The following is a 25,036-nucleotide window of genomic DNA, read 5'->3' on the forward strand; positions in this document are numbered from 1 at the left end:
AGTAGAGCCACAGCTCAGCTGATGACAGGGCCCTCTCATTGCTACTGGGACAAGGGAGGATGAACAAGACCACACACCATCTGTGAGCAGAAATCATGCCTCCTAATTTCAAGTCTCACAAGGATCCCACTGGGGCCAGGGGCTTGAACATGACGTGGAATGGGCAGCTTGCGTCTAGTGGGAGCAGCAGGGCCTGAGGCACCCGGGTGAAAGGTACTCCGCCAAAGTGACCCAGAGCCTTTGAGTAAACATGCCCTGCTGCCCAACAGAAGGGGCCGCGGCACCGCCTAGTAGGGTCCATCCCCTCCTTGGGTGACCTGGCAAAGAGGAGACTGTCCAGCCAGGTTCCACAGCTAGTGAGGCAAGGTGGGAATAAACTTCACGTGCCACACCTCAGACAGGGCAGGCCACCCCACAGAGGAGCTGCCAAGAAGGCAGTCAGTCCCTCTCTTCTGTCCACCTTTCCAGCTGTTACCATTCACCCAAGCATCTTTCACAGCCCAGTGGACTCCATGTCATTAAGGCTGCTTCCTGATGGTGCCTCAGTTTCCTGATGGTGAAAATAGAGAAACAACAAATCCACCACACAGTGTTGTAGGGCTGAAGATGAGGCAATGGATGTTTAGTGCCTGCCTCAGAGAAGGGGATTCCGTGAAAATGCAGAACCTGTCTCCTGGGGCCTGGGAAGAGGTGTAAGAAAGGCAGACACAGAGACAGGGCAGGGGCTTCCTGGAAGGCCCTGGGAGAAGCGTGGGAGAAAATTAGGACTGAGGAAGCAATGGAGAAAGGAAGTTGGTCTTCTTGCTTCCACCTCTAGAAGATGAGGCCACTTCCTGTGATGAAATCATGTTCTCCAATCCTCACCATCTACTCAGTAAGCCAGTGCCAACCTCATTCTGGGGAGGGAGGGAGCCAAGCCTCCTAAAACCGGCACAAAGAGTCACCAATGGTTGCCTCGGGGTCTTGCTCCCACCCACCACCAGTCATAAGCTGGCAGTGCCCTCAATTGGAGACAGTCCAGGCACTGTCCTGAGAGTGACTCATTACTGCTCTGGGCCTTATTTACCCCTCTGGTCAAGGAAGGCCCTAGATTAGCCAGGGCTCTCACAGCTGTGGAGGGAATCACCTAAGGAGCATTACAAACATATAGCCTCCTAGGGGCTCACCCCCCAGAACTCTTGAGCTGAGGCTCAAGGTTGTGTGGTGCGACTTGGTGGGAGCATCCAGAAGAAGCAGAAGGCTCTGTGGACTCAGCAAGACTGGAGTTTCAGTCCAGGACCTGCCACCTGAGAGTCACATGACCTGGGGCAGGGCTTCTCTGAGCCCTTGGTCTCCTCAACTGTGGAATGGAGGACACAGGGGCCTGAAGATCCAGTCTTGCCTCCTGTGGGTCGAGGCGTGGCCTCCAGAAGGCCCACCTTCACCTCCTAACCCCAGGGACACTGTGAGACTGCACAAAAGGAGCTGACCAGGGGAGGGAAGGAGCCTGGTAGACCTGGGTCCTGCACAGGGGAGCCCCTGCTGGGAGGGAGAGGGGCCAAGCCCAAGTTGGGTGTCCTTGGTGCCTGGTGCTGGGGTTAAGGCCATCTGTCCACCAGTGGGTCACTTCACCTTCCCTCTGTGGGGAGGGGGCATTAGCTGGGCAGAGTCTCATGGCTGCCCGTCCTCTGGCTGGAAGAGCCAAAGCTGGCCCAGCTTCAGTGCCTTTAATTGGATGACAGACAGAAGCTGGGAGACACCCAGAGAGCCAGTCAGAAGGAGAGCTGGAGAGACAGAGGCTGACTCTTGAGGAGAGGTGGCCAGGAGCTGAGGTAGAAGAGAGAGCCCACAGATGGCCATGGTCAGAACCATGGCCCACTAAGTGAAGAAAGAGGCTGGGGGCCTCTCTCATGGCTCTCTGTGCGCTGACCACAAGGGAGGCGCTTGTGCAACATAGGAAAAGAAGAAAGCAGAGTGATAAAGGAAGTGCTGAATACTCCAGGGGCTGGCGAGTTTGGGGAAGCTCACCCTCCCTTGCTTTCCTGAAGGAGCCTGATCCATGTTCCTCTGAACTCTCTGAGGAGGGACCTCCATAGGACCTGCCCTCTGGCCTTGACAGAGCTACTTGGCTTCTCCTCTCCTGGGAGGAGAGTGAGGCAATGGGTCTGTCCCTGCTGCTGCTGCTGCTGGTATCTCTGCAGGCTGGTGAGTGTCTGGGATACCCTGGCTCTGCCCTGAGGCCCGGAGACTCAGCAGGAAGGGCTGTGACTATGCAGCTGGAGAAGGGGTCCTCTGGGGTAGCCGATCAGGCCTCCTAGCCCCAGGGGGCTGGTCCCATAGTGCCAGGTCCTCCCCAACCCTTCACCCTCCTCCCTACCCCAAGCCTGGCAAGGGGGACACCCAGGCCAGAAGGCCAGTCCTGCTGTCTGTCACACTAGTGCCTGTGGGTGAGGGTGCCAGAGGGTCTGGGTTATCTTCCTCATCTCTCCCGATGGCCCAAAGTCTCTCCTCTCCCTCCTCTAGGCAGCTCAGAAGCATGCAATCCAAAAACTGACTTTGGGGTCAAGCAGCCAGAGTCTCTCTCAGCCCCCAAGGGTGGCTCCATCTGCATCTCTTTCTCCTACTTCCACTGCTGGGACTTAGCCATGGATCCCAGACTGAGTGTAGCCTTGAGAAGGACACAGTTCCATGGAGAAACCATCTACAACAGTACCGTGCCTTTTATCCATGAGGATTACAAGAACCGGATCGCCCTGGACTTGAACGGTCAGAACTCTGGTGCCCTGTGAATATTGAACCTTCGGAAAAAAGATGAGAATAGGTACTTTTGCCAGGTCCAAGTGAGAACGCTAAGAGAAGGCTGGCAGGTGTGGCAGTCCATCCCGGGGACCAAACTCACCATCACTGATGGTGAGTCCAGCTGCCCGGCAGCCACCACACCCCCTCTGCACGGTGCCCTCGTCCCCCAGGCCTGGCCCAGGCCCCAATCTGCTTGTCCCTTCTCTCAAACTCCTCTCCCCCGCCCTCCCCAGGCCTCTGCCAACTTTACTCTTTCTCTCCAATCTCCCCAGATCTTGGCTGCCTTCCTTGCCCATCCCCCTCACTGCCCCCTCCAGAGCCAGTCCCCACCCCTACTCCCCAGCCTCAGCACCTTCCAGGCTACCCAGTAATCCTCCCATCTTGCTCCAAGCTGGGCCTCCAGCCTTGCCTCCCTCCCCTCACCCCACGCTGTCCAGGTGGACTTGACTTCTTCAGGGCATGGTCTGCCTTCCCTTTGTCGTGTGTCTCTGTGAACAACCCCAGCCAGCCCCGAGTCTTGTGTCTCCCCACAGTTACAGGCTCAGCCCAGCACACACAGCAGGTACCCAATCATGACCCAAGACCCCTCTTCCCTGGCAACGCCCCATTATCTCTTTTTCCAATACCCCGGAGTCCTTCTGCTCTGCTCCTCAGAACCTGGCCCACAGTGCTTCCTACCCCAGCCCCTTCCCTCCTCTCCTTTCCCATACCTCTCTGCCCCCTGACTCCTTGCCTCCCCCCATCCCTAGTCCCCACCTCTGCCTGTACTATCCCCACTGTCCACTTCGATCTTGCTCTTCCATCCTGGCCTTTGAGACGTGTAGACACGGCATCTACAGCAGAAACATGGCCGCTGCCACTTACCGCGTACTGTGTCGGGTTGAACAACTAGGTGTACATCACCCTGGTTCACAACCTTCCCCACGACCCCACAGTAACGGTAGGCACTGCTGTTGTCTTCCTGTTACAGATAAGGAAACTGCTCCTCAAAAGCCTAAACACCTGTTGATAGTCATACTCATGGTGCAGATGGGACTTGAACCCACTTTAACCCCAGAGCCTCCACTCTGACCTGCTCCTATTGTTGTCTTCACCTATTTTCACCAAATCACGGGGTGGGTTACAGTAACATCTTCCCATGTTACGCAGCGGCCTTGGGAACCTGAACCCAGGTTTGTCTGTCTCCAGAGCAGCTGGGGAGGGAACCTCTCCTGGGAGCAGGCACTAGAAGATGCACTGTCTGTAGAATATTATCTGTAGAAAATTCCTTAAAAACTAAAGATCCTAGATTTGCTCTTTACAATCCCTTGCGCTGGCAATTCTGACAATGTATCACTGCTCCTGGTCGGAAGGACTCTCCACCCCCCGACCCTTGGTAAACCACTGCCCCATCTGACCACCGTGCTGGTTTCAGAGCAAATGGAAAGTGGCTCACAGCCTGAATTTAGCAAGACATCCTTGGATTTCTATTTCTGGCACCTCCTCCATATTCCCTTAAATGGCCTTTTATGAGAGGTTTTTGCTCTCCCAAACCCCTTTTCATCTGTCCCTGATCCTCCTAACTTTCCTCATTTCTCATTTCAGTCACATTTACTATGATTTTTTCATTAGTAATTAATTTTTTCAATTAATACAATTAATTGGATATCTCTATTTTAAAAATACAGAAAATAAAATGTGGTTGTTTTTTTTTTTTTATGCAAGTACCATGCAAAGATATCACCCTAAAGGAATATTTGCAGCAAATGAACTGATAAGTTCGTGTCTGGTTTAACAATGCTTTCTAAATACAGATGTTTTTCTTTTGTAGACAAATCTCATTGAATTCTCCTTTATGATTTTCTTTTATTTCTTAACCCAAAGACCTATATCCCCAAGGGGTTGAAAATATTTTAATTTCTTCAGACTTTTTTAATTTTAATTTTTAATTTTTTAATGTTTATTTTTGAGAGAGAGAGAAAGACAGAGAGAAGAAGGGAGGGGAAGAGAGAGGGAGACACAAAATTCAAAGCAGTCTCCAGGCTCTGAGCTGTCAGCATGGAGCCTGATGTGGGGTTTGAACTCATGATCCTGGAGATCATGACCTGAACCAATATCAGACGCTTCACTGACTGAGCCACCCAGGCATCCCTAATTTCTTCTGATTTTTATATAACTTCACAATAAAACTCATTAATGTAGTGAGATTTTGATATATGATAGGAGGTAAAGAATTAAACTAATCTTTATACCAAGAAATGAATCAATGGTCCCAACCCCTTTTATGGAATATTTTTATCTTCTTCATTGACTCCTAGGCTGGGGCTTTTTGTAGAATAGCATCCATTTCTGGTCTGTCATCTCCATTTCACTGTTCTGTCTTTTGTTATATCATTACTACACTGTTTTAGTGATTATAACTTGGTCATGTTTCAGTGGCTGATAAGACTATTTCCATTAGAACCACATTACTTCCTCAAAAACTTTATTATTGTTTTGGCCTATTGTTTCACATAAATGTTGGAATAAGTTTGTCCCGTTCTGAAGAAAACGCCTATGGGTATTTCTTACATTAGAATTGCATTAAACCTAGAAAGTAATTAACAGAAACAGAAATCAGTGTAATATACAATCTTCCCACCCAGAAATGGTTCCTATTTTATATCCCTCAGTAACCTTGGGCATATTATTCTAAAGACCATGTCAACATCTCACATGAGATATTGCTTTCCTTTAAATCTTTTATTTTTATATTTAATATGCAACATTATTTTTGAACATTCATCTTTTATAATTTTCATTGTAAAATATTGCACAAATTCTGGCCAGAATGGTGGGTTATATGCAACATTTACATCCCCTCCCTACCAAACCCTAGTAAAATGACAGCAAAGATATTTTTTTTAAGTTTATTTAGAGAGAGAGATCAGGGGAGGGGCAGAGAGGGAGAGAGAGCATCCCAAACAGATTCCATGCAGTCAGTGTGGAGCCCAGCACGGGGCTCGATCTTATCAACCGTGAGATCATGACCTCAGCCAAAATCAAGAGTTGGATGCTTAACCAACTGAGCCACCAGGTGCCCTGCAAAGAGAAATTTTTTAGGACAAAAGCCACAAAGACAAAACAATATGTGAGCTATGTGGTGAAAAACCATATTTGGGAAGCCAGAAAGACATAGACTAATATATCTGCCTAGGAGACCAGGGGAGCTAAGCCATGAGCTCTAGAAGAAAGGTGATTCTTATACTTCAAAACCCCTCAATGGTTCAGGGAGGCCCACCCTAGAACCCCTGATGGTGGGAGTGAAAGGGAATTGGAAAGTTGGAGGACTAGGTGATAATCTATGTAAGAAGCAGGGAGGGGCGTCTGGGTGGCTCAGTAGGTTAAGCATCTGACTTCAGCTCAGGTCATGATTTTGCAGTTCGTTAGTTTGAGCCCCGTGTAGTGTCTGTGCTGAGCTGTCAGCACAGAGCCTGGAGCTTGCTTTGGCTTCTGTGTCTCCCTCTCTCTCTGCCCCTCCCCTGCTTGCACTCTTTCTCCCTCTAAAAAAATAAACATTTTTAAAAAAATTAAGAAACAGGGAAACTTAAAGGGCCACCTGGGTGGCTCAGTTGGTTAAATGTCCAACTTTGGCTCGTGGTTATGATCTCACGGTTTGTGAGTTGGAGCCCCTCATTGGGCTCTGTGCTGACAGTTCAGGGCCTGGAGCCTGCTTCAGATTCTGCGTCTCCCTCTCTCTCTGCCCCTTCCCCACTCACATTCTGTCTCTCTCTCTCAAAAATAAATAAGCATTTAAAAAGTTTTAAAAAATAGGGGCGCCCGGGTGGCTTAGTCGGTTAAGCGTCCGACTTTCGCTCAGGTCATGATCTCGCGGTTCGTGGGTTCGAGCCCCGCGTCGGGCTCTGTGCTGACTGCCAGCTCAGAGCCTGGAGCCAGTTTCAGAGTCTGTATCTCCCTCTCTCTCTGACCCTCCCCTGCTCACGCTGTCTCTCTCTCTCTCTCTCTCTCTCTCTCCTAGAAATAAATAAAAAAAATTAAAAAAAAAAATTAAAAAAAAAAGTTTTAAAAAATAAAAAGGAGGGAAACTTCTACACCCCTTCCCCACCCAGCAGAGACTGGAGATTTGCTTTCTAGAAAGGATGGACTGGAACAACTCTGGGGGTAGTGCCCTAGGCATACCTGGGGGCAAGGGTTCAGTCCTTAAAACTGGAGATTTGGTGAATTGATGAGATCCTAAATGCCTTACCCTCCTTACATGCTTCCCAGGACTCAGCCCAGCTGGTATCCCCTACTCCACCATGGGCAAGAAATCAGGAGATTCTTTTCTGGGAAATCTATCTGATGGGCCTAAAAAGGATCCAGAAATCCTAACAGATCCTACAGCCCACTAGCTAACAAGCACTCCTCCCAGGCCACACACACAGCTACCAGTCAGCATGGCCTTCTACATACTGGCAACCAAGGCAGCAAAGAGATGGGGTCTCGGTCTTGCATGGAACCCCCTAGCCCTGAGGACTGACCCCTTGCCTCTGCTGTGCCTGGAATGCCTGAGGCTAGAGACGCCATTTAAAAATATGATTACATTCATGGGCACCTGGTGGCTCAGTCAGTTAAGCGTCCAGCTTCAGCTCAGGCCATGATCTCGTGGTCAGTGAGTTTGAGCCCCACATCAGGCTCTGTGCTGACAGCTCGGAGCCTGGAGCCTGCTTTGGATTCTGTGTCTCCCTCTCTCTGTCCCTCTCTCTCTGTCTCTCCGCCACTGATGTTCTGTCTCTCTCAAAAATGAATGTTAAAAAATTTTTTAAATATGATTACATTCAACACTTAAGGAATCCTTCCCCCATGAAACACACAGCAAAACCAATGTGGTGGGGGAGGAGGGAGGAGGTTCTTGGAAGAAACCAAAATAATGAAGAATAAAATTCAGATAACTACCATCCTCAGAAAGTTGAGAGCAACCCTGTAATAACAGAGGGAGCTTTCCAAACAAACAAGGAACTCTTGAGAATATAAGATATAATGACAAAAATGGAAAACTCGGTTAAAGGACTGCAAGATAAACGTGATGGAAATCTTTCAGAAGGTAGACAAAGAGTCACAGATTTTGAAACTGTAGTGGGTTGGATAGCAGCCCCCACAAAGATGTGTCCACATCCCAGTCTCCAAAACCAGTGATTATTACCTTCCATGGTAAGGGATGAGATTTAGTTAAGATTTCTGAGGTGAGAAGGTTATCTGGGATTAGCTGGGTGGGCCCTACATGCAAACAGGAGCCTCCTTCTAAGAGGGAGCTAGAGGGAGACAGTGTGGTCACAGAGCAGAGGCTCAGTGGTGCAGCCTCTAGAAACTGGAGGAAGCAGGCAACAGACTCCCCGAGAGCCTCCTGAGGGTGTGTGGCCATAGTGACACCTTGCTCTCCAACCTCCAGCCTCCCGGACTGTGAGAAACTAAACTTCCATTGTTTGAAGTCACCCAGTTTGTGGTCATTTCTTCCAGCTGCCATAGGAAAGTCATACAGAAACTATAAGATAAGAAAAACTGAGGACTGGCCCAAGAGCTCCAGCCTCTGAATAATGGGAGTTCCAGAAACAGAGAAGAGAGAAGGCTGTGGAAAGAAAATATCCCAGATAACTCTAGAAATGTTCCAGAACAAAGCAGCACAGAAAATGGGTACAAATAAAAAGATGTACCTCAGGACACTGCAATATGAAATTTCAAAATGTCAAGGATAAAAAGAAGATCCAACAAATTTCCAAGGAGGAAAGAAACAGGCTGCAGGAGATTCAGGAATCACAATGGCTTTGGTGGTCTCCATAGCAATAGAGGAAGCTGGAAGACAGTGGATGAATGGCTAGAAATTTTAAGAGAAAATTATCTCATACATTCATTCAACAAGTATAGATTGAATACCTACTGTGTGTTGAGTGCTAATCTGAACACTAGGGTGACAGCAGCAAAAAAAAAAAAAAAAAAAAAAAAGCAAATCATGTGCACACCAATGCTATTTGTACATAAATGTGGATGAGCAAGAAAACTCAAGAGAAAGCCAACAAATTAATTCTGTGTGTCCAGTGGTGGTAAAAAGAGAAAAGGAAGGAACTGGAGCAGAATCTGAGGGATAAAGGTTGCTAAGGGTGCTTACTCTATTCAGATGGAACAGCAGAGTCCTGGCAGGAAGCAGCCACTCAAACGGGATGACTGGGGAGAATCTGGAGTAGGGCACATGATAGGGAAATCAGTCAGGGATGGGAGACCCCTGAGACCATCCCCAGGACTGAGGAGCAGAGTAGGAAGAAGGGGGACCCAGAGATGAGCTGTAGGCTCTAGGGACACAGAATCAACAAGTCTGGGATGGTTAGTTTTGAGTGGGCTTAAGGGATACCCAGAGACCTGATAAGACATTCTTTCTGGATATGTCTGTAACGGTATTTCTAGAAGAGTCTAGCTGTGGGTAGGCATCATCCAAACCCTTGAGGGACCTAAAAAAAAAAGTAGAGGATGGGCAGGTATCTCCACTTCTCCTGCCCTAAGACTGCGGAGCTCTTGGTTCTCAGGACATTGGAACCTCCCTGGGACTTATGGTCCCCCTGGTCCTCAGATCCACAGGTCTGGGCCTGAAACTATATCACCAGCTTTCCTGGGCCTTTTGTTTACAGACAGCAAATTCCGGCTTCTCTGCTGTCATAATCACATGGACCAATACCTCAAAACTCCACATCTCTTTCTATATCCCATTGGTTCTGTGTCTCTGAAAACCCTAATATAAGACCTGTCAGATGGGAGACAAAGGGACATGACCTACCCTCTTCTCTCCCTCCACCTCCTGATGGTGACTTCCACTGGCTACTGACTAAGAACCAGCAGGTGAGAGAGCCCATGGATTGAGTCCACCAAGACCAGACTCCAAAGGCACAAAGCAAGTGGAGGGGAGTTGGGGAGTGGATCTAAAAGAAGCCAGCAGAAAAATCCAGCCTACGGCACAAATCTGTAGGAAGTCAGGGAGAGATCTGGAGAAGCATGTTCAGCAAGGGCAGAGATTGTGAGGTGGGACAAGGGTGTGGCTAAAGCAGATAAAGAGGCTGATGGTGGCAGGAGGTAAGATCAGAACAGGCAGTGGAGGGCCAGTTTGGTGTGGCTTTAAAAGCCAAGAAAAGAACTTAGTGCAATGAGTCTACTGAGAGTTTCCTGCTGTGCTCTGATGTGCATTGCACAAGTGTCCCTCCAGCTGTTATTGTATAGAGAATAAGACTGTAAAGATGAGCAAAGTCACAAGCAGGGACACCAGTGAGAGGTGATGTGCCTGAAATAGAGTGACAACAAGGGCAGGTGAGATGTGATAATATTTTGAAGACTGAGCAGACAGGATTTGCAGATGATGGGATATGGGGGTAAGAAAGAGAGAAGAAGCAAGGGTGACTCTAAGGCTTTTGGCCTGAGCTTCTTGCAGGATGGCATCGCCATTTACTGAGAGAGGGACATGGCTGAGGTTTGGGAGGAAATCAAGAGTTCTGTTCTGACATCTGAAATTTGAGACACTACAAGACAAACAGAGGTGTGAGTACACAGTGAGATACAGGAGTCAGGAGAGCCAGGGAAGAGGTGGATGCATATATAAATTTGGGTGGGATCAGTTTGTCACTGGTAGTTGATGCCATGGGACTGGATAAATTATCTGGGAAGTGAGTGTAGATAGAGAGGGGGTCCTAAGACTGAACTGAGGAGGTGCCATGAATGTTTGGGGTGGGAAAGGGAGGAATCAACAAGAAGACTGACAAGGAGCTGCTAGGAGGCAGGAAAAGAACCACAAGACAATGGTGTCCCAAAAGCCAAGTGAAGACCTCTCATGAAAGGACATCGAATGCTGGACTGTCCAGTAAAAAGGAGAAAACAGGGGTGTAAAAGATTGAAATCCTCGATTTCAATGGTAGGAAGTAAGTCAACAATACTTAAGACAATTCAAACAACAGCAGTGTATGCTTGTGATTTAGAAATACAAGGTTCATGCCAAAAGAAATAACTAAAGGTGTTAAAAACCGTTGCGTCTCTAGAGTGGGAAGAGAGCAAGAGGCTTATGCAGGGGCTGCCGTCTTTATAAACCATGGAATTTGTGGAATCTTTAAATTACGTGCCTATACAACTTTGAAAAATGTTAAGTTTTGAAAATAATAAAGGTACTGGTAATATTTGTACCTCCTTTTTAAAAACAGTCCAACAATACAGAAGGGAGTCAGATAAAATGTATATTCCTCCTCCCTCTGCGCTTTATCTCCCCAGCCACTACTTCTTTCTGCGGAAATGTCCTCTCTCACAGATATAGATGCAGATATAGATACATAATACAAATAGAATCAAACCACATACAATTCTGCTCAACTTATTTTTATTTCAAGTACCACAAGTATCTTTTCAGTCATGTACAGTTATGCTTTTTTTTTTTTAAGGCTGCAGGGAGGTGCCAGAGTGGCTCAATCAGTTAAGTGTCCACCTCTTTTTTTTTTTTTTAATGTTTTACTTATTTCTGAGAGAGAGAGAGAGGCAGCGTGAGCATGGGAGGGTCGGAGAGAGAGGGAGACAAAAATCTGAAGCAGGCTCCAGGCCCTGAGCTGGCTGTCAGCACAGAGCCTGACGCAGGGCTCGAACCCACGAACCGTGAGATCATGACCTGAGTTGAAGTCGTACACTTAACCAAATGAGACACCCAGGTGCCCCAGTTAAGTGTCCATCTCTTGATTTCAGCTCAGGTCATGATCTCATGGTTTGTGGGATTGAGCACTGACAGCACAAAGCCTGCTTGGGATTTTCTCTCTGCCCCTCTCTAGCGCTCTCTGTCTCTCTCTCTCTCTCATGCTCTCGCTCTCACTCTCTCAATATATAAATAAAAACTTTAAAGAAGGAGGCGCCTGAATGGCTCAGTCGGTTGAGCATCAGACTTCAGCTCAGGTCGTAATCTCATGGTTTGATTGCTGGGTTTGGGCCCCACATTGGGGTCACTGCTATCAGCCCAGAGCCCGCTTCAGATCCTCTGTCCCCTTCTCCCTGCATCTCCCTGCTTGCATTCTCACTCAAAAATAAACAAACATTTAAAAAACAAAAACTTGGGGCACCTGGGTGGCTCAGTCAGTTAAGCATCCAACTTTGGCTCAGGTCATGATCTCATGGTTCGTGGGTTCGAGCCCCGCATCGGATTCTGTGCTGACAGCTAGCTCAGAGCCTGGAGACTGTTTCAGATTCTGTGTCTCCCTCTCTCTCTGACCCTCCCCTGCTCATATTGTCTCTCTCTCTCTCTCAGAAATAAATAAAACATTAAAAAAAGAAATAAATTTTAAAAAGCATTAAATAAAAATCAAAACTTAAAAAACAAAACAAAAAAGGCTGCAGGGTGTCCCAATCCCACAATGTATCTTTATCTACTTACTCAGCATCCTATTTAAAGAAGTTTATGTTGTTGGGGCATCACAAAGCTGCAAGGAACACTCCAAAATATAGGCCTTTGAACACCTGACCAGCATTTCCACAGGATAAATTTCTAGCACTGAAAGCACCGGGTCTAAGGGCACACCTGAGTATTCTACATTTTACAAATGCACTCTAAAAGACTGCACCCATCTATCCTTCCACGGTGCCATTATTGGGTATTTTTACTGAAATAAGCCCAGTCTTTTGCTGTTTTAATCTGCATTTAAAAAGATAGATAATTAGCATCAGCATTATGTTATCATTTTATGAAATGAATTAGACTTGCATCTTTTCCATATTTCCCTGTGTTCTAGAATCCATCTGGGAATTATTTGTTCCTTAAATTTTCACAAGAATTTACCCATATAGCCTCCTGAGTGTGGAATCTTTATGATAGATAGTTTTTAATAGGATTCTCATTTCTTTTTTTTTTTTTTTTAAAGTTTATTTACTTTTTTTAGTAATCTCTACCCCCAGAGTGGAGCTCGAACTCATGACCTAGAAACAGTCACCTGCTCTTCTGATGGAGCCAGGCCACTTCCCCAAGAGTTCTCACTTCTTTACCTATCAGTGAAAGTGTCTTACTTCTTACCTCCATTTTCAGAAATTTCTGTTTGTTTCAGAAAATCATCTAATCCAGAGGTTTTTTTAATTTATCTGCCTATAATGAGCATACACTTACAAATGATTTCAACAAACTCTTGTTAGGTTTGCAAGTCTTGTCTGTTTTCTTATTTCGTTCTCGTTTTTTGGTTTGTTTTTCCCCTAAATAACCACTCCCTGTACTTTTTATTCTACCTGTTGTCCTGTTGCCTAATAAATTTATTCCTCTATAAGTTTCATTAATTTTTCCTCTGAGTTTTCTTAGGGCTAGCTTCTTTCTGGTTTTGGTACTTTTTCTAAGGAATTGACTATTCCATTCATTTTTTTAAAATTTCTTCTCAGAGTTGCTCCCCACCCCTGATATTCCCCACACTAGGGAACAAGGTTTAACAGTTTAATACAGATACCTCCAGGCCTCCAGAGGAGAATCTGCTAAATTCTCATGTCTTCTCAGCTGCCCAGATGACCACCAAGGGCCCCACCCCCTCTGCCACCACCAAAGCTGATCTCAATGTCGAAGAGGACAATGGGAGTTCGGGATCTTCACCTCTGAGTGTGGGAGCCACAGTCGGGGTGGCACTGGCTGGCGCTGTGCTCATAACAGCAATTTTGGGACTGGTTGTCTTTCTCAGGTGGAAGAGAAGCAAAGGTAAGTGGTTCTGGGACACACCCCTGACCTGTCCCCAAGTTCCCAACTAAATGTTTCCCACAACCCACCAGTATCAGAATGACCCCATTAAAAAATGCAGATGCCTGCTGGCCTTGAGGTCTGGGCTTAGGAATCTGCATTTTTTTTTAAATTGTTTATTGATTTTTGAGAGAGATTTGGGGGGACAGACAGAGAAAGAGGGAGACTGAGGATCCGAAGCAGGCTCTGTGCTGAGCAGAGAGCCCGACGCGGGGCTTGAACCCACGAACCGTGAGATCATGACCTAAGCGAAAGCCAGTCGCTTAACCGACCAAGCTACCCAGGCGCCCCAGGAATCTGCATTTTTATAGGTCTCAACAAGTGATCTCTGTGTGTGATCCAGTTTGAGAACCTCTGCTCCAGACCAGTCCCTCCCCACAAATCTGATCGTATTTTAGTTTTTTGTCTTTTGACTTAATCATTTCTCATCAATCCTCACCTTTTGGTCCATGGGGAGGGGAAGTTCCGCTCTGGGAAGAGTAAGGAGAGAGCAGAAGGGATAGGAAGTTGGCTCAGCAAAGTGAGCACTGGTTGAGGGCCTATCTTCCAGTGTCTGGCTTATAATTGAAGATACTAATGTAAATAAAGCATAGGTCCTGCTTTCAAGGAACTCAGTGGCAGTGACTGCCTCATTTGGAAAGAGCTGTGGTAGTCTAGAAGAGAGGAGGAGAATCATGGAGAGCTTCCCATAGGAAGTGACACAACAAAAAGTCTCAAAGAGTATAAGAGAATTAGCCAGGTAACTGGTGAGGGTGGTGAAGAGGTCACTGTCCATGCAGGCACGGGAAAGCAGTGGAGGAACTCTAAGCAGCTCCATGCTATCAGGAGGCTGGAGATGGGAGAAGAAATCTCCTAAATCATACCCAAGAGCCTCTGCTCCCAGAGGCAACATGAAGCAGTTTGCCATGCAGATACATCAGTCTGGGGTGGAGGCGCCCAAGGTGGACCAGGCCAGTCTAAGGCAGTGGCAGTGTGGGTGGAGGGAGAGAGCCAGACCCGGGAAGAGTTCAAGAGAGAAAATCAGTAGGACTCGTGATCAGGCTGGTATAGGGGTCAAGGGAGTGGGAAGAACTTGGATGAAACCACCCAGCAAATTAGAGAACACAGGAGGTCAAAGACCATGTTTGGAGGGGAATGATGATTCCTTAGCGGGGGACATGTTAGACATACCCGTGTGCATCTGAGCAGAGATGTTCATCAGAAACTTGGATATATGCATTGATAGCTGAAAGAGAGGACAGGGCTAGGGACATTAATGATTTACACCCCCAAGACCCTCCAATACTGATCTGAAATTCCTCTAAAGAAAGATTTCAGTGAGAGGAGATTAGCCCTATCAGATATTAAAGCGCATAGGTGAGCAGAATAGACTCTAGATTGCCTGCACTCAAATCCTGGCTGGGGAAACTCTAGTGCAATGGTTGTATTACTCTGTGCCTCAACTTACTCATCAGTAAAATGAGAATAATAATAGTCCTCACCCCGGGGGTTGTCATGACTATTAGATGAAATTTGTTGAGAAAAGATCCTGGCACAGAATAAGGACTATGTAGCACTAGTGCTTGTAATTATTAAGCTGCAATAATGAAAATGATTCGATATTGTCATATTAACACACAGATAAACCGATGGAATAAAACAAAATATTTCAAATACAGACAGGACAAAAACATAACCAAATATACATGAGATTTTAGTAGGTTAAAAACTAGTATTTCTAATGAATGGGGAAAGATGACTAATTCAGTACCTAGTGACGGAACAACTGAGCAGCCATCTGAGAAAAAAATGTTATCTTATAATTTGCACCAAAATAAATTCCATGGAGATCAACCAAAGAGTTAAAATGGGGGGAAAGAAGCCTAGCACCAGAAGAAAGCATGTGAGACTATTTTATAACCATGGAGTGGAGACGATCTCCCTAAATATGACATAAAACCTAAGAGCCATGAATAAAAATATTGATGAACACAATGATGTACAAAGTGTTTTTAATTCTACAGAGAAAAAATCAGTGGTTGTCTCTAGAGTGAGGATGAGGGATGGAGATGAAGAAAAATGTGACATAGTCACTGAGGAAATGGAAGACGGTATTTAAGAATTCAACTCAGGGGGTGCCTGGGTGGCTCAGTCGGTTAAGTGTCCGACTTCGGCTCAGGTCATGATCTCACGGTTCATGGGTTCAAGCCCCGTGTCAGGCTCTGTGCTGACAGCTAGCTCTGAGCCTGGAGCCTGCTTCAGATTCTGTATCTCCCTCTCTCTCTGACCCTCCCCTACTCATGCTGTCTCTATCTCTCAGAAATAAATAAAACATTAAAAAAAGTTAAAAAAAAATTCAACTCAGATGAGAAGCCATAAACTCTGTAAAAGCATCATCGCACATGATCATGTTTTTCTCCATGCAGGTTAGAAACTTCTGGGACTTGTTCATTAGGAGTTATGTTCACCTGTTGGCACCAGAGACCAAAAGTAACAGGGCTTAAATAACATGGAGTTTATTGTTTTCCCTCATATAAAAGGATGAGGAAGCAAATACCAGAGGTCACTGCCAGGTATGCAGGCTTCTATCTTCCTGCTCACTGTCCTGGCTATTGGCTTCTATCCTGAATATTGCCTCATGATCCAAGAAGGTTGCTTAGACTCCAGCCATTATTTCTGAATCCAGACAGGAAACAGGAGGAAGGAAGGGGCAAAAAAGACAAAAAGACTATGCCACAGCTATCTGTCCTCCATTTAAAGAGTCTTCCTGAAAACCTACCCACAACTTTCCTTTGAATCTAACTGGCTAGGATGTAGTCCTATGTCCCACATCTATTAGTAGAGCTACCCCAAATAAATTAAAGTTCTGTAACTGAGTAAGAAGAAATGAATGGTGGGGCGCCTGGCTGGCTCAGTCAGTAGAGCAGGTGACTCAGCTTGGGGTTGTGAATTTAACCCCAATGTTGGGTATAGAGATTACTTAAAAAGAAAATCTTAAAAAAAAAGAAATGAATAGATTTATGTAAGCAAATAGCATTTCCTGCCATCAGCCACATCCGGAATTAGAGCTGTGTCAGCTAAGTGTGACATAAGGATAGGGGAACTCAGGCCATCAAGGAGCTAGTGAAAGGGCAGGAGTAGAGAGTAAAAGATCAGCAAGGAGCTTGAACAGCCCGAAAGAAAGTAGACTATTAAGGACAAGAGTTCAGGAGGTCAAAGCACAGATATAGCAAACAGGCTGATGGCAAAAGAGAGCTGGAAAGAAAGGAAATTGTAGCATAAAAATGACACTGGCATTTAATATTTCAGAGTTCTCAGTCCCAGGGATTGAGTCCGGGGTATGGCTAAGTGGAGTGGAGGTCACTAGAGTTTGGGGGACATAGGAGTCCCGTGTGTTCAGAGGGTTGTCCCTGTCGATGATGGGACCTCCCAGGATGGTATTGGGTGGTGGAGGGGATGTCTGTGAACCAGGGGCTGATCCTTGGGAAATGTTGTAGACAGACTCAGAAGGATGGAAGGGGAAATGGTGGCGGAGGGACAGCAGAGGTTTCAGTGGTAGAGGCTGGAGAGGAACTGGCTGCAGTGCAGACACAGATTCCAGCCCTGAGGTTCAGGAGGTGGGAGAGAGAAACATGGAAAGCCAGTGTATCAGGGCACAAGGGAGCTGTGAGTCTATAACAGGGCCAAAGGAGGGGGTGGGTGGGCCAGGGCTCAGCAGTGGAAGGAGCAGGTTGAGGGATGCGTGGGGAGTTCAAGGAAGGGGAAAGGAAGCAAAGGGAAAGGCCAAGAGGAGGGTGGGAGAGAAAGTGCAGGCAAGAGCTTCTCTCTTGATTTCGTGTTGATGACTACCACGGGACAGGGTTGGGCAGCCTCAGAGTACCAGCAGGTGCCACCTGGTCCCAGCAGGGTGCAGCAGAGCTGTTCCGCTGCCCTGACCTCTCAGAGCTCACAGAGCAGGAAGGCAGGGAGGAGAGATGCCCTCTGTGGATGGCATTCTGACATGCTGCTGTTCCCCTACAGGTCTGCAGACTAAAGCCAGAACTGTAGCCGGGTGAGTAGTTGTCCTGTTTGGGAAACAGGAAGTTCCTTATGGGGACAGCAGCTCTCCTCCTCACCTTCCAGTGGGCACCTCTTTTCTCAGAGCCACTTCCCTCCTCAGATTCTAGCCTCACCTCCCTCTCCTCTGCCACCAGGCCTTCTCCCTCCCTCCCTCCTCTCCAGAGCTCTCTTCCTCCTCACCCTCCACCTCCCCTTTCCTCCAGCCCATCTTCCCAACTTCATTCTTTCCTTCCCATCTCTCCCTTCCCACCTGGGCACCAGCCAAAAGACCACCACCACACTTCCAATGGCTCTCCTCTGGGATGATCCACCTTCAAGGGGACATAGGGACCACTACTGGCTACACTACAAACTGCCTCTCAATCTTCTCCCAGGAGGCCTCCTGAGAGCCTCAAACCTTGGCTCACTTGAGAGTGTCAGTGGGTTGCAGAGCTCCCACAGAGGTTTGAACCCACTTCTGCCCTGTCCCTAATGCACTTCCCGCCCTCTCCTTCATAACAGGGGTTCGGTCCAAAACACTGAGGAGAAGTATGAGAACATCGGGATTACAGGTAAGTTACCGCAGTGGCACTCCTCCCTCTCCACCTTAGTCCACTCTTCCCCACACACCCCCTGCCCACATGAGTGCCCCTCAGCATTTTCCTCTTTTCCCACCCCACCCCACCCATCCCTCCAGCCTGACCCTGGTCCTGACCTACCAGATGACCTCATTCCCCCTGAAGCCCCTGCTCATCTCTCTGCCCTGGCTGGTATGCCACCTAACCCTAGCACACTTTGATTTTTTCCAGGACGACAAACAGAGCTCAAGCTGGACCCCAAGGTAAGCAGCTCAGACTAGGGCCTGAAGGAATTAAAAAGAAGTTTGGAGAAGGTGGGATAGATGGAGTAGAGGAACTGCAGTGTTGGTGGAGCACTCGGGTGTGGGGTTACTGCTCTAAGTTGAGGACAGCTCCCCTTTACTCACCCCCTTCTCCTTCATTCTCGCCAGGGTGAAGCCCAGGGTGATGGTGGCATTCTCTATGCCTCCCTCACCTTCTCCAGCTCATCACCAGCAACCCCTCCCTGCACCCCTCCCAATGAGAGCCCCCAGGAAACCCTGTACTCTATCATAAAGGCCCAGTGAGTGGGACTCAATGGGGACTCCCTGAGACTAAGCTGCATAGAGGATCATAGCTTCTGGTAATAACCTGGGCCAGACACAGACAGCTCAGAAGCCAGTGGGTATGGAAAGCCACCCAGGATCAGAGAGAAACAGAGCCATCTGCTTCCATTCCCTCTTCAACTTCCCAGCCTTTGCCCACAAAAATAAAAGTACCAGTAGAATTTGCCTGAAGGCACCCAAGGAGAAACTGATGGCACCTCTGTCTTTTCCTTCTCACCCAAACTGAGCTATTAAGAAGTAGCTCACACCCAGGATACCTCCTCCAATGCTGGTGTTCAGTGACTTCCTCCAGGCAGGAGACACCAAACACTGGCAGCCAGCGCAGAGCCCAGGGTCTGTCCCCTAATCTAACCTTTCTACTTCCACTACAGTAACAACCGACATGTACCCATATGCCATGTTAAGTGCATCACTCATGTAAGCATCACCAACAACCTTATATGGTCCTGAATCCACTCACTGGAGGCATAAAGAGAAGACCCAGAATGGTTAGTGCTTTTCTCAAGGCCACGCACTTAGTAAGTGGCTGAGCCAAGATCTGAACGCAGACCTGCCCTTCTCCATGGCCTCCTCCCAGGACTCAGGTCTCACTGCCTTCCCAGATCCCTATACTGTGCTGGCCTCGCACCAGAAACAGGGACTTGCCACAGGGACCAGAGGGGAGGGAGAGATGCCAAGGGAAGCATGTGGTTAGAGATGAACTGAACCACTTAAGCTGATGACCTGTTTTATTAACACATAAACTGCACAGCCGTGACTTTAGCCAATTGACCTGTAGCCGACAAACCCACACTTAGCAACTTCTCAGGGACCCTCTGAGGGGCTCTCTCTGCTGCTCCTATGGAAGCGGATGAGAGAGCAGCAGGAGGCAGGAGCACACAGCTATTCCTCAAAGAAGGCTGTGGGGAACTCCCCAGCGTCCTCTCCACATTGCGGCTCCTCCAGCTGCTCCGGCTCTTCTCCAACATCCTCCAGGAGTTGCTCCAGGTCCAGGTCACTGGAGGCTTCATCGTTAGGAGCAACACTTCCAGCCTCCTGAGGATACTGCCAGCCTTCTTTCCCCACCATGGGACAGGCCCCGAGATGAGCTGGTGGGGTTGGGCCCTTTGGCTCCATCCTTGCTTCTTTATCCTCAGACAAGCTGGTTCCTGCAGGTTTGCTTTGGGGAGCTTCAAATTTTTTCTTAGAGCCTGGGTGGAAAAGCAGTAAAACTGAAAGCCCTATCAGGCCATCTGTCCTGACCTTTTACAAGTCAAACTCCAACATTCCTACTTACAAAAATATCTCTGGAAAATATGACCTTTCTCAATAGAAAGAAAATGGGCTTTGGAATCAGAAAAACCTGGATTCTAGCCATATGCTATCATATGCTAGTCATGGGTCTTGAGCAAATTATAAACCCTTTGGGCTTTAGTCCCCTTATCTCTAAAATGGCAAATGTCCAGTCACAGAGATATTGAAAGATCCAAGGGAACCAGCATAGCGTGTCTATCTAGCCAGCCCACAGCAATACTCAAATAAATGTCCGTTCACCCCTCCTCACCATTCTCTTGTCTTTGGATCAAATCAAACCAATAACCATTATGTTTCTACAGTGCGTGCTGTACTCTGCAATATGAGATGTCTAATTTTTTGTCTTTTTAAAAATAATGGAAAGTCGTAAAGTTAAGAAATGACCCAAGGAAAGGAGACATAGACTTGAACCTCATTTCCCACAGTTTTATCCACGCCTTGAGCTTTACCTGGCTGGTCAGGCTCTGAATTCCTGTGTCCTTCTTTCCTTCCCATTATGAGTACAGGAGCTGCTGCAGATTCATTTCCCAGAAATCTCTTCGTTGTCTTCCTTTGCAAGGTACCATCTCGTCCATCTGCTATGCCTGCATCACCCCCACCGACAACCATGAAGGACATTTGTTTACTTCTCCCTAAATGATAGCCCGGCAAGGGTCCATAGACTTCCCACAGTTAGTCTCTGCCCTGCATCCTCTGTTCATTCTCAATCTAGTGAGGTAGTTTTTGTTTTCGGGTTTTTTTTTTTTTTTTTTGGTTCCTTCCATTTTCCTAAATATTTCTCTCTCTCTTTTTATTCTGGATCTTCTCTTGATATTTTTCCTCATAGCCTGCCTTCTCCAGGAAGCCATCCTTCTTGGCTAAGAATTTAAGAAATTCACTCCATCTTTAACCTAAGATTTTATAATCAGTACACAGAAGCAAGGAGGTTATGGCTTCCCTGATGACACTAGTAAGAGTCTTGACTGTTTACAAATTTTAAAGTTGAGACAGGCAGTAAGATCTGGTGACCCGCAGACCCCTCCCATTGTCTGCTTCTGCCCTGCCTTAATGGTAGCACATACCTGTCCCCAGCTGTCTTGCTTACCTCTTGCCTTGTTTTTTTTTGTCTGAATTTTGGCTGGCTTGGGACTGGGCAAAGTTGAGTCCTGAGAATGGGAAAGAAAAATAAGAAAATATAAATGAAGTCACATAATTGTGTTTCTAATAGACTGGGATGCTATAAAAATGGGTTGGGGGGTCAATTGGATTCTGTGAGGCTGATACTGTTTAAATGAATGACAACAAAGATAAAAATGTTCATCCTTCGCAGGGCACCTGGGTGGTTCAGTCAGTTAACCATCCAACTTCAGCTCAGATCATGATCTCATAGTTTGTGAGTTCAAGCCCCAAGTCGGGCTCTATGCTGACAGCTCAGATCCTTAAACCTACTTCAGAGTCTGTCTCTCTCTCTCTGCCCCTCTCTTCCTCATGCTCTGTCTCTCAAAAATAAACATTAAAAAAAATTTTTTTAATGTTCATCCTTCTCATTCTATTTGATACTAGTCAGTACAGGGCTTTATGTACAAGAGAAGGAAATAAAGCTAGGCCATTAGCATGATGAAAACCGGTAAACTAGGGGCACCTGGATGGCTAAGTAGTTAAGTGTCCAGCTTTTGGTTTTGGCTCACATCATGATCTCATGGTTCATGGGATTGAGCCCCAAACAGCACAGAGCCTGTTTGGGAGTCTCTCTCTCCCCTTCTCCTGCTTACACACACTCTCTCTCTCAAAATAAATAAATAAACTTTAAAAAATGCTGTAATAGAAGTGAAGAAAATGCTTTTGATGGACTTATTAGTAGAGTGAAAACAGACAAGGAAAGAATCTCTGCACCTGAGGCTATCTCAACAGAAACCTTCAAAGCTGAAAAGCAAAGGTAACAAAGACTGAAAAAAATAAATGAACAGCATATCCAAGAGTCGTGAGACAACTATAAAATGCATAACATATGTGCAGTGGGAATACCAGAGAAGAAAAAAAGAAAGAAACCCAAGAAATATTGAAAACAATAATGACTGAGAAGTTTCTCAAATTAATGTCAGACACCAAACCACAGATTCAGGAAGCTCAAAGAACACCGAAAAGGATAAATGTCCAACAACTATACCTAGGCATATTATTTTCTTTTTTTTAATGTTTTATTTATTTCTGAGAGAGAGAGACAGTGTGAACAGGGGAGGGTCAAGGAGAGAGGGAGATACTAAATCCGAAACAGGCTCCAGGCTCTGAGCTGGCTGTCAGCACAGAGTCCAATGCGGGGCTCGAATCCACAGACTGAGAGATCATGACCTGAGCTGAAGTCAGACGCTTAACTGACTGAGCCACCCAGGCACCCCAGCCATATTATTTTCAAACTACAGAAAATCAAAGATAAAGTCCTAAGGATTAAGGTGCACTTGTTGTGATGAGCACCAGTTGATATATGGAAGTGCTGAGCCACTATACTGTATACCTGAAACTAATATTACACTATATGTTAACTAACTGGAATTTAATAACTTAAAAAAGAAAGAGCCCTGAAAGAAGCCAAAGGAAAAGAACACCTCACCTGATATGCTAAGGAAGGAGAGAAAATGGAATCATATAAGGTACGCAATTAAAACCACTTAGGGCAGAAAAAGAGTGGAAGACAAAAATAAGAAGAACAAACAAGGGCAACAAATAGAAAACAGTAACAAATATAGATATTAATCCAACTATAGTAATAATTACTGTGAATGTCAATAGTCTAGAAGTACCAATTAAAAGTCACAGATTATCAGAGTAGATTAAAAAACAAGACCCAGCTATATTTTGTCTACAAGAAGTCTACTTTATTATTTTTTTTTAATGTGTATTTATTTTTGAGAGAGAGAGAGACAGAGAGAGAGCCCGGGAGAGGCAGAGAGGAAGAGAGACAGAATCTGAACTAGGCTCAAGGCTCCGAACCATCAGCACAGAGCCCTACACGGGGCTCAAACTCACAACTGTGAGATCATGACCTGAGCCGAAGTTGGACACTCAAATGACTGAGCCACTCAAGAGCTCCAAGAAGTCCACTTTAAACGAAAGATATATATAGATAGATAGATAGATAGATTATAAAAGCAAATTAAAAAATACACCATGCTAGCACTAATCAAAAGAAAGCAGGAGTACCTATGTTAATTTCAGACAGAGCAGACTTCAAAACAAGGAAAGTTCTCAGGGATAAAAAGGGCATTACATAATGATAAAGAGGTCAGTTCTCCAAGAATTTTAACAATAGCGGAATACATATTCTTCTCAAGTTCACATGGAGCATTTGCCAAGACTGACCACATTCTGAGCCATAAAACAACCTTAACATATTTAAAAGAATAGAAATCATACAATGTCTGCTCCCAGACCATAACACAGTTAAACTAGAAATCAGTAACAGAAAGATAACTGAAAAATCTCCAAATACATGGAGATTAAATAACACACTTCTAAATAATAGATGAGTTAAAGAAGAAATCTCAAGAGAAATTTTAAAATATTGAACTAAATGAAATTTAAAACATGAACTAAATGAAAAGGAAAATGCAATTTATCAAAATTTGTGGGATATAGCAAAAGCAGTACTTACTGTGAGGGGAGTACTTACTGAGAGGGAAAGTTAGCACTGAACACATATATTAGGAAAGAAGAAAGATCTAAAATGAATAGTCTAGGGGTGCCTGGGTGGCTCAGTCAGTTAAGTGTCCGACTTCGGCTCAGGTCATGATCTCACAATTCGTGGTTTCGAGCCCTGTATCAGGCTCTGTGTTGACAGCTAGCTCAGAGCCTGGAGCCTGTTTCAGATTCTATGTCTCCCTCTCTCTCTGACCCTCCCCTGCTCACGCTGTCACTCTCTCTCAGAAATATGAAATGAAATGAAATGAAATGAAATGAAATGAAATGAAATGAAATGAAATAATAAAATTAGGGGCGCCTGGGTGGCTGAGTCGGTTAAGCATCCTACTTTGGCTCAGGTCATGATCTCACGGTTCGTGGGTTTGAGCCCTGCGTCGGGCTCTGTGCTGACAGCTAGCTCAGAGCCTGGAGCCTGTCTTTGGATTCTGTATCTCCCTCCCTCTCTCTGACCCTCCCCTGCTCATGCTGTCTCTCTCTGACTCTCAAAAAAAATTTTTTTAATAAATGAAATAATAAAATTAATAAGCTAAGTTTTAACCTTCAGAAACTAGAAAAAGAAGAGCAAGTTAAATCCAAAGTGAGCCAAAGAAAAGAAATAATAAGAATTGGAGAAGAAACTGATGAAATTGAGAGCAGGAAATTAGTAGAGAAAAATCAATGAAACAAAAAGCTGGTTCTTTGAAAAGATCAATAAATTGGTAAGCCTCCAGGCAAGCTAACTAAGAAAAAAGGAGAAAGGACACAAATTACTAAAATCAGAAAATAAAAAGGAAGTTATCACTAACAGAGTCCAGGGACATTAAAAGGATAATAAAGGAATACTATGAATAATTCTTTTCTTTTTTAATTTTTTTATTAAAAATTTTTTAAATGTTTATTTATTTTAGAGAGAGAGAGAGAGACAGAGCACAAGCAGGGGAAGAGCACAGAGACAGGGAATGTGAAGCAGGCTGCAGGCTCTGAGCTGTCAGCATGGAGCCCAATGCAAGGCTCATGAGATTATGACCTGACCTGAAATCGGACGCTTAACCAACTGAGCCACCCAGGCACCTCTGAATAATTATTTTCAAACAAATATGATAACCAAGAAGAAATGGGCCAATTCCTTAAAAGACACAATCTGACAGGGACGCGTGGGTAGCTCAATCGGTTAAGTGTCTAACTTTGGCTCAGGTCATGATCTCATGGTTTGTGAGTTCAAGCCCTGTGTCGGGCTCTGTGCTGACAGGTTGGAGCCTGCCTGGAGCCTGCTTCAGATTCTGTATCTCCCTCTCTCTTTGCTCCTCTCCCACTTGTGCTCTCTCTCTCTCTCTCTCAAAAATAAATAAACAGTAAAAAAAGAAACTTTTTTGTTTTTTTTTTTT

General features: G+C 45.9%; 2 protein-coding genes across 6 annotated transcripts in view; one reads left to right on the plus strand and one right to left on the minus strand.

Moving 5' to 3' along the window:
* The first annotated feature begins 1,982 nt into the window (after nucleotides 1-1,982).
* PILRA (paired immunoglobin like type 2 receptor alpha) lies at nucleotides 1,983-18,891 on the plus strand. The gene is given in 7 exon segments (XM_039221903.1): nucleotides 1,983-2,184; nucleotides 2,503-2,889; nucleotides 13,271-13,465; nucleotides 17,504-17,534; nucleotides 18,044-18,093; nucleotides 18,331-18,362; nucleotides 18,531-18,891. Coding segments are annotated over 7 exon segments (876 nt in total). The 5' UTR covers nucleotides 1,983-2,138; the 3' UTR covers nucleotides 18,666-18,891.
* Nucleotides 18,892-19,414: 523 nt separating this feature from the next.
* The window catches only part of ZCWPW1 (zinc finger CW-type and PWWP domain containing 1), a 41,486-nt gene continuing 35,864 nt past the window's right edge, over nucleotides 19,415-25,036 (minus strand). For all 5 annotated transcript variants that reach the window (XM_039221902.1, XM_039221901.1, XM_039221898.1 and 2 more), the window contains 3 exons: nucleotides 21,082-21,142; nucleotides 20,447-20,581; nucleotides 19,415-19,894 (listed from right to left, as the gene is read on the minus strand). In XM_039221902.1, the coding sequence (XP_039077833.1) occupies nucleotides 19,587-19,894; nucleotides 20,447-20,581; nucleotides 21,082-21,142 (504 nt within the window). In that variant the 3' untranslated portion in view covers nucleotides 19,415-19,586. The remainder of the gene's footprint in view (nucleotides 19,895-20,446; nucleotides 20,582-21,081; nucleotides 21,143-25,036) is intronic.

This window comes from Hyaena hyaena, unplaced genomic scaffold (genome assembly GCF_003009895.1).
Source record: "Hyaena hyaena isolate Hyena2069 unplaced genomic scaffold, ASM300989v1 scaffold_1030, whole genome shotgun sequence".
Lineage (NCBI taxonomy): Eukaryota > Metazoa > Chordata > Mammalia > Carnivora > Hyaenidae > Hyaena > Hyaena hyaena.